Source organism: Trachymyrmex cornetzi, unplaced genomic scaffold (assembly GCF_001594075.2).
Source record: "Trachymyrmex cornetzi isolate Tcor2-1 unplaced genomic scaffold, Tcor1.1 scaffold23, whole genome shotgun sequence".
Taxonomy (NCBI): Eukaryota; Metazoa; Arthropoda; class Insecta; order Hymenoptera; family Formicidae; genus Trachymyrmex; species Trachymyrmex cornetzi.
The window spans coordinates 2,403,136-2,412,707 of record NW_017296956.1 but is presented as its reverse complement, the minus strand read 5'-3'; the positions used below and the strand labels follow the sequence as shown (position 1 = coordinate 2,412,707).

At 32.1% G+C, this 9,572-nt stretch overlaps 2 protein-coding genes across 3 annotated transcripts; both read left to right on the top strand.

Annotated features, from left to right (window-relative positions):
* Positions 1 to 1,316: 1,316 nt before the first annotated feature.
* Positions 1,317 to 3,048, top strand: LOC108760860 (transmembrane protein C5orf28). Its single transcript, XM_018507113.1, has 2 exons — positions 1,317 to 1,726; positions 2,417 to 3,048. The coding sequence occupies exons 1-2, from the start codon at positions 1,439 to 1,441 to the stop codon at positions 2,744 to 2,746; spliced, it is 618 nt and encodes a 205-aa protein (XP_018362615.1). The 5' UTR covers positions 1,317 to 1,438; the 3' UTR covers positions 2,747 to 3,048.
* A 1,427-nt stretch (positions 3,049 to 4,475) lies between these two features.
* On the top strand, positions 4,476 to 9,115 carry LOC108760861 (uncharacterized). Of its 2 annotated transcripts, none has more exons than XM_018507115.1 (3): positions 4,476 to 5,275; positions 7,078 to 7,199; positions 8,493 to 9,111. In XM_018507115.1, exons 1-3 carry the CDS (start codon positions 5,273 to 5,275, stop codon positions 8,683 to 8,685), a joined length of 318 nt encoding a protein of 105 aa, XP_018362617.1. In that variant the 5' UTR covers positions 4,476 to 5,272; the 3' UTR covers positions 8,686 to 9,111. The 2 variants fall into 2 exon arrangements, with proteins under 2 accessions (XP_018362617.1, XP_018362616.1); XM_018507114.1 differs by lacking the exon at positions 4,476 to 5,275 and adding an exon at positions 5,284 to 5,547 and having other exon boundaries at positions 8,493 to 9,115.
* The last annotated feature ends 457 nt before the right edge of the window (positions 9,116 to 9,572 follow it).

The following is a 9,572-nucleotide window of genomic DNA, read 5'->3' as shown; positions in this document are numbered from 1 at the left end:
CAACCAATCAGAAAACAGGATTCCGATGGATTTTGATTCGTATCATCGGAATTCTGTTTTCTGATTGGTTGCAGAGCGTCGTACGACGCAAATCGGATTCAGTGTGAATCCAACCATCATTAAGATGTCACGAACCAATCAGAAGGCCGCATTAGCGTCTTAAGACGTTACTTAAGATGGTCTTGAAATAAGAATCGACTATAATATCTTGGTTTTTACCAAACATAATTACTAGTATAACTCTTTTATTGTAAATAACAACGCTTCTAACTTATATTTTATTTAATATTTTTAATAAGTTTTCGGAAACTATTTAAAATTTTATATTTTAAACAAGACGTATAAGTTTTTTTTACCGATTCCTACGATTTTATATTTTAAATAAGTTTCTGAAATTTATTTTATATTTTTTATTTTAAATAAGCCGTAACATTTATTTTACCGAGCCATGATCGGCATTATACGTAAGTTTAAAGAATTTTTGAAACACAGAATAATTTGCAGCAACAGTGTCATAAATTAATTTTTAGCTGAAAAATTAAATAATGATTAACAAGATATTTACTTTTAACCAAAACTGTATTGAGTTCAAATTGTTTTGCAATATTAAAAAAATTTGCATATATCTTTAATAGAAGGAATAAGAAATAACGGTTTCATTATATTAAAAATCAGGTACATCGGAATACACGGGTTTTGATAGGTTGAAATTGTTATTTCTTATTTCTAATTTCTTACTCTTACTATTGTATCTGCACTTTTTTTAGTTTATGATTATTATTGTACAATCGCTTGTATATAATAAGTTATAATTAATAAATTATATATATAAAGTATATTTTTATAAATAGATATTAAATAAGTACATTTATGTCCAATTCTACTAATGTCGATTAATCTATGTATAGATTTTAATTTTGATTCTTTTTTTATTTTAAAGATTAGAAATTGATAAAAAGTAATTTAAATCGAAATTAAAGTTAATGTACATTATAATTGTCCAGAGATGGACTATATGGATAATTAAACTAAGTTGTAGCTATAAGTATAATTTTAACTAAAAAATTCTTTTTCAGATATTCTTTTAAAAAATATTTGAAAAACAAATTTTTTTTTAAGAATAAAGAAAAAGTATATAGTTAATATTTATCTTTTCATCACTGTAGAAAAATTACTAAAATTCATTCGAAGTATAAAATTAAACACGATTACAATTTAAAGAAATCAAACATTCATGATTTCGCGCGCCGCAGATAAGTTGAACGAGTTGGACTTGCGCGCGCGCGCGCATAGTCAAGATGGCGGATCATCAACAGCAAGTGTTTGGTTTATCATCATCGTGCTTCGAAATTAATTACGAAACGCGGTGTTAAGTTGCGATTTAACTACATGCGCGACAACTCTGTTGTTTTCTTAAAGGAAAAAAAAGCCGTGTTTGATGTGGCATGAATTTTGGTCGCGTGCGCTTCTGACGTGCGCGATTGGTGCTTGTTCGATTATCGGCGACTTTGGGCTGAAGTGGCTGAAGTACGACAAGAATGAGTCGGCGCGCGCGGCGCTTGACAATGCGACGCACGCGACGGTGGGCGGCCTCACGTGGATGTTAATTGTCGTCCTCTCGCGGAAGTCGATTGTACGCAATCTAAATAGTATATTTTCCTGTTTCTTGTTGGCATCCTTCGTTGATCTGGATCACTTTATCGCGGCGCGTAGTTGGCATATCCATGTGAGTATCATAAAGCATTCGAAAATTAATTTCGAAATTTGGATGAACGATAAGCGGAGCGTATATTTTAACAATGACATTTTGTAATTAGTTTTTATATACTTTCTAATAAAATATAGGAATTAATTATATTTAAATAAATTTATTAAAAATATATATACGGGTATAAAATTTTCTTTTATTAAATTAAACTCGTATAACGTTTGCTTTAATTTCAATTTTAATTAAATTCTAATTTTAATTTTTAATCTAGAATTTTTAGTTTAAATTTAATTATGAAACAAGAAATATACATTAGAAGTTACAAAAAAATTGGAAATTATTTTTTAATGTAATAAAATTATTAAACAAGTTACCAGATCGAGTTACTGAAAAAATAGTATATATAATAACTGTAAATAAAAGAAAGAAATTTGTAACTTTTAATTTACAATTTATAACTTTATCTCGATAGAAGTTATCACTGTAACTAGAAAAAATCGCAGAAATTTATAGAAATGTCTAAAAATATTATTTTATTTCATATATTTCTGATTCTTGTTGTTTTTCATTTTTATGTACATATATATGTGTGTGTGTGTGTGTGTGTGTGTGTGTGCGCGCGCGCGCGCGCGTGTGTGTGTGTGTGTTTACATATCTACGCATATAAATCTTTATTTTTTCTAATTTCATCTTTTATTATTTTTTCAGGATGCCACGCATTTACAAAAACGGCCTTTCTTACATTGCACCACCATTCCTATCTTATTATGGACATTTTTTATCTTACTCTCCAATACCTTCCATTCTCCTCTAATGGAACACATTTCCTGGGTGATATTGGCTGCCTTCTTGAGTCACCACATACGAGATGGTACCAGAAGAGGTTTGTGGTTTTGTCCCTTCGGATCTACCCGTCCTATTCCCTACTATTTATACGTAAGTCTTTGTATGTCCCTTCCTTACATACTACATTGGCTTATGAGCGTGCACATATTTGCGCCGAAGAATAACAACAATATTATACTCATCGATGTATGAGACATATTTTAGAACACGCATATTGCTTACCGAGTGTACAAACAATCGGACACCTTTTTACGAGAGCTATTATTTTGGGCGCTTTTCAGCAAGAGACACAGATGACACAGTGTAACACAATGAATCATTACATTTCCTTATTGTTTGCTGATGTTAAACAAAAATGACATAATCACTGTGTCACACTGTGTTGCTTGCTGGAAAACACATTAATAACTTGTATAGTGGCAGTCCAATATTGATATTCCTAGTTTATAAAATCGAAGATGAGAAAAGAAAAATCTAAGATTAAGCTCTCTGGAAGAAATAGATATAAAAATATTTTTCATTGAATTAAACACTTATAATGTTTGCTCTAATAAAATTTTAATTTTAAACTTAATTATTTAAAAAGACATTTTTAATATTACGAGTTAGATATGTCTTCCAATTAAATTTTATAGTCATGCTAGTAATCAATGTGATTATAACGTACCTTATAATATCTTATTTGTTTTATTCGAATAGGATGTTTCTAACAATAAGCATATTTCAGTTTATTAAAAAAAATATGAATCAAATTTAAAAAAAAATTTAATATATTTATTTTATATTTTTCTTTTCTTAATAAACTGAAATATGCTTATTATTAGAAACATCTTATTCGAATAGATATTATCTAATATATATTAATTTTTTCGAAACCTTGTTATTAGGATTTGTATGGATTGTTTTATATATCTTTATATAATAAATGTACATACAGATGTACATAATATTACGTAATGATCTGCGCTTACTTTATTTTGTATAATAATCACAAGCGGTTAAATACGGTTGTAATGTTTAACAGTGATGCAATATGCATGACAACAATGATGTTATATCGTCGCTCGTCTGAGCGAAAGGGAAAGTGGGAATAAAATTTTTCCAAGTTGCGGATGGCAACTCGGTTTAACACATCCGTGTGCACATGATGTATACATATTTACAACTGCAACGTGTCGTTGCAGCTGTGCGTGGTTTATGGACGAATCCCACGTGCGTTTGTTTTCTATGCCTGCACGTTCAATACGCCGTTTATTTTTTATATTTTTTCCTAACATACTCAGGTACTTTGAAGTATTCTCAGCGCTTGCAGAGTGAAATATAATTTGGTGATCAACAATAAATAGAACTATTTAACGCTCATGCGTTAATAATAATTATAAGCGAAGTGTGACTTATATTCTCATCTCTATTTTTAAATAACTCATTCTTACGCACCTTAAAGCGAATCGTTCCTATTTTTTCCCTAAACTACTGTATCCTGTTTACACTATTAGTTTATTTAGCTGAGATTTTATCTCTTTTATTGATATACTCGATACTGATATTTGAATGACTGTAGAAATAAAATCGATAAATCGTTTTAAGCCCCATATCAAGAAAATCTCCACTTGAAAGCTTATGATATCCGTATCTTTATGATGTGAAGTATCTAAAACTTTAGCAAGACGTATATCTGAAAATAAGTATGGACCATAAAATTCATCAAAATAAGGATATTGATAATGCTGTAAAAAATTTTGACGTTCTAGCAATCAGCTTAAACGCCAATATATAATTATTTTGGTATACAACATAATTTTCAGATCTATATGTACATCTCTCATTTGTATAGATACTTCAGCAAAACCATTCTTTCCCCCCAACGGGCGATACGATACTGAATTTTAAATGATCCTCTCGCAAAAGAATAATGTATGAGCACCTATTTTATTGCTGTTGTGATATATTTGAATGAATGTTAGCGGAATTATCGATGTCTGGTGAACTAGCAGGAATTATCGATGTATTATGCAACCGAGAATTCTTGCCTAGGTGCAGGTCACCACGCAGGGACTCGTCTCTGTGGGTGAGAGCACGGAGGAGGCACGGATGCCCCCGCGGTGACACGCAAGTTGCACACGTGTGTATACATGCCCGCTGGAAGGGGTTTACTTATCAGCATTCGGCGTTGCTTAGCTGGCACTGCCGGCTTCACTTTACCTCTCGACGGTCTTGCTTAGTGCTCGTTTAACTAGCCGGTCGTGCCGCACCTGTCGGACAAAGATCGCCGAATCGTCTGATTACAACGGATAACTTGTCGTACGGAGATTCGGAAATCACTATTACGTCATCCCTCGCGCGTTTTTCTCGTCCATCTCCTATCTCTTTGTCTTTTTCTTCCTTTTTTCGTTTTTTTTAGAACTTTAATAGCGATTCCATTGATTGCTACTATTATTTCTCAACAATCACTAGCGTTAGTTTCTGTTGTGGATTTTTCGAGTGAAACTTTTTTCGCAATTGATTAGGAGGACCGCGAATTGCGAAAACCTGATTGCAATCTATCAATATTTTGGGAATCCATAATGTCATCATGTTCTGATAAATACACGAACAGATCACGATAACGCACTGATATCCAGTATCTTGAGCAAACGCGATATCTTATATCGACAACGCCGCGAACAAGGCATGACAAGACCGGTGTTTGTGGATTCGGCTGGTTGATTCATACACAAGATGGTAAGTAACACGGTAGTTTCTCCCACTTTTCGGTGTTTACGTATCTCTAGATTCCGAGGCCGATCGTACGGTCCCTGACCGCAAATTGTCTCCGCTCAAGGTATATCACGTGCAACAGTTTCTCTTTCCTTTTATTCCGGCAAAATTCCTAGTCGTGTTTTGCTCGAGTGACGTAAACAGTGTGTCAGTTTATAGATCATTTGTGTGATACATAATTATGCCTGCGTAGCTTCATGGCAAAGTTGATATTTTTTGGTTTATCTCTATCTGCGGTAAGTTCCACATTTGACGATATTTGTGCTGACAACAAAAAATCAGATAGGACACACACACACACATATAATTACACGTAATTGCAATTTTTTTAAATATTTGCAAAAATATATTTCTACTTTATTTAGAAAAGTATGTTGTACGTATATCTAATATGCATATTTAATATACACTCATTCGCAAACATTGGACTATTATATTCATTTGTTTTTTTTTTTGCGAGTAAATATATATACAAATATACATAATAATTTATTTTTATCAAATTTTTATTTATTAAAAATTTTTTTTAATCAAAATTTGTTAGAGTCTTAATCATTAGCACAATTAGAACACATATGATATGTTATCTTGAATAGAATTATCTGATAATTTTCCATATCAACGAACAAATATTCTTTTAATGGCTCATCAGTTAATTAGTCCTATGACAAGAATATATACCGATTAATTTTCAGACATATGCAGTTAAAAAAGAAAACGTTTAAAGCTCGTGCAACCATTCGCGATTGATCGCGTCCTTTTCTTTCAATTATTCCCTCGTTTTTTCTCGGACAAAAAATATGAGATATTTACAGATTCTAGTAGATCTCGTATCGTAATTGATCACGTCCGTTCGCAGACCTCGTTATTAGAGATGCAGCTATGTGCTAAATCCGACGCAAGGTCGGATTTGTGCAAATGTTGAATCGAGAAACACGTGAAGTAGACATTCACGAGATAAATTCTGATTAAGGAGATAAACAATAGCGTCACACAATAAATGATTCGAGAAAAGCGTGTTAATCCGTCATTCTTGGTATTGTTAGCAATGGTTTTGATATTAGAATTATAAATGCTGTTTACGAAACTTCGAGGAAACGACTATCAACCGCACGTACAACAGAAATTCCATCCTACGATGTTGCATTCTCGTTTCCGATAACCAAGTTACTTGAAACTGTCGCTTCATCGCTTTAATTAACGCTTATATGTAAAAATCGAGACGTATGAATTTTATCGCGATGCTAGATAAGCAGAGCATTCTGAGCATCTACAATACAGAGTGTTTCTGAAATAATGCCTATTAGTTATACAGTGCTATTCCTAATGAAAAACAGTCGAAAAGTCCTCTATCATCTTGCAATTTTCGCAATATTTTTTTTATAGTTATTCAATAAACAAAATGTCTAAAATCGATGTGTATAAGACAACTTTAAGGTATCTTTAAGAGTTCTTTAAGAAACATCTTCAAAATATTTCATAAAGAACACATTGAAAGATATCTTAAAATTGTCTTATACATTTATCGATTTTATCTATTTATTCGGCAATGTTTAGAAATTAATATCTCGTTAATCATTGCGAAAATTGCAAAATGATGGACGACTTTTCAATTCAGTTTTTTATTAGGACTAGCACTGTATGATTAGGGGGCGTTATTTTAGAAACACCTTGTATATTAGCAAACAATCCTCGGCTCTCATCTAATCCAAATTTAATTTTTTTTTTTTTGCGAAAAAGTGACTAAAAGTATCTCTTCTTTCTAGGAAATCGATGATTTGACGCTATATTTTTACATTGCATGTGGTATCTTCGCCGGCGCGCTTATCTTACTTTTCGTTTTGGTGACCGTGCTATTCGTGAAAGTAAATCGATTATCCGAGGACGGGTGAGTAACACAGCCTTTTTGTCAGCTGATAATTAGGGCGCCAATTGAAGGTTTTGGTTGCATAATCCAAAGACATTAAATGTTTACCAAATATTAATTATGCTTATCATCAGTAAATATTGATTAACGTACTCACATTCTATTTCATCGGTGGCAGACATATACTTTATTGCATAAAAGTGCGTAGTCGAAGACAACGTGCGTCTCCCCGCTCGCATAACGCGTTTCAAAATTTCTACGTGGTTGAATCGTACCGTAGCTAAATACATATTACTGATCGCGAATCGTTGGCGACGTATTTCACCATATATTACACGCGAAATATCCGGTTTTATGAACTTCAGTTTCGTGAAACGTCTTCATAAACTAAACCTCTCTCTTTTGATAATCGATTCTTACATTTCTGACATTTCCTTTTCATATTGCATAAATCTAAGTAATCGAAAAATTGAACCATTTAAGCCATTTATTTGCAAAGTGAATAAAAATTGTGCAAGTTGAAATGGTTCTAATTAACTATACATTTATGAATCAATGATTATCGAGTATTACGTGCAAGATATTGATATCCGTGGTTATTTGATTGCTTCACTTACTTAGCGGTGCACCTGCGTGGCGAAAGGAAAGTAGAGAAAAATGCTTGACGTGTATCTGCAACGGAGGCAGTTAGACATTTTCATTTTTCTATCGCAGGAATGAAAATACGCATGTTTCTTTTGTGAGTCACGTAGCCAACGACGAAATGGTTGATAGTATATCTTTATTGCCGCTATTATTTCGCTTATCTGATCGTCCAAGAACACAAAGCGGTAATGACGATCAAAAAAGTACCTTAATTAAATGAATAATTTCTGGTTTGTTTGCAAATATTTAACATGAAGGTGCAATTTAGTTATCTCGATTTGGTTTTATTCCAATCGTTTACGAGAGTAAATTATATAATAGTACCACTTGTTATTACATAGAGAAATATCTTGATTTCGTCCAATTTCCTTTTCTTTCGCAGTTGTTCAAAAATATTTCTAGATCTACTCTTGCCACGAAATTGGAAGTAATTTTTTTGCCCAAGTTTCGTTCGGTAATTCCTTTAATCATTCATTACTAATACGAGTAATCATGCTTCTTTCATATAATGTCCGAGAGACATTCCTCGTTGTATTTATCATTGTAATCGGCGATCGATTTAAATTCAGCTGTCAATAAGATAATTACTTCTATCGAATCCTTCTCGTTCCTCTCCTGTATTTGTGGTAATGATTCGGTCGCTAAGGTTGAAACTGAAAATTGATTTAGGTCCAACCAACTAAACAGACAGACAAATATGATGGCGGACTTCTGTTACACCAATCCCACGATCGTACCTGGAGAACTGCTCTCTCGTCGTGGCTTTTCTATGTACAGTGGAGCTGACAATTTCGACGATGATTTCGGCAAGAACAAAAACGCTCAGTATGGAACATATCACGAGGCTCGATCAAAATTCTGATTAAACTTTGAGTCTGCAATGATTGATCTCCAATTATTGGTGCGGCTTATAAGCTGATTAATCTGCAATTATAACATTAAGTAAAAATTAAGATATTGCGTAATGTAAGATATTGCATAGTAATGTAAAATATTGTAGTTTAAGCTATTAACTGGATCAAATTATTATTAATAGTATTATTTGCTCTTTATGTATAGTCATTCTCTGTGTAACTTTTTGCGTAATGTACTCGATTTAACGTCTTTAATTTTTCTTTGAACTGACTTTACGCAGATGTTACTTCCCGCAGAATACAAATTAAAGGTGACTCTACACGATCAATAATACTGATCAGTAATATTGAATCAATAATACTGACGATATACATTAATATTTTTAGTATTTTTACAACCTTGCACCATCAGTATTATTGACAATTATATACAGATATATTTCACATTAGTTTTACGTACATTACCTATTGCACTGTGATATACTGTGGATTCTAATAAAATGATATACCCAGAGAAAGGTTTCTTCAATTCAAAGAAATGTTTCTTTGCGGTTAAAGAAAAAATTTCTTTGATTTGAACATAATTTTTTGAAATCAAAAAAAATTATTTAATTTCAAAAAGTGTTTAAATTAAAGAAATGATATTCAAATCAAAGAAATTTTTTTTTCATTAATATTACAATAATTTTCCACTCAACGATATAGAGGTGATACAACATGATCAGTTGTACACAACAGTTACATTGTTAAGTAAGAAATTATATAACATTAATGTAATATTATTATTTGTATTCTGTGGATTGTACATATCGCCTAAATATTGAAATTTTTCATGGCTTTTCACTGCAGCATGAAATACAACGTTCAAAATTGATATAATTCGGTCAATGTTATA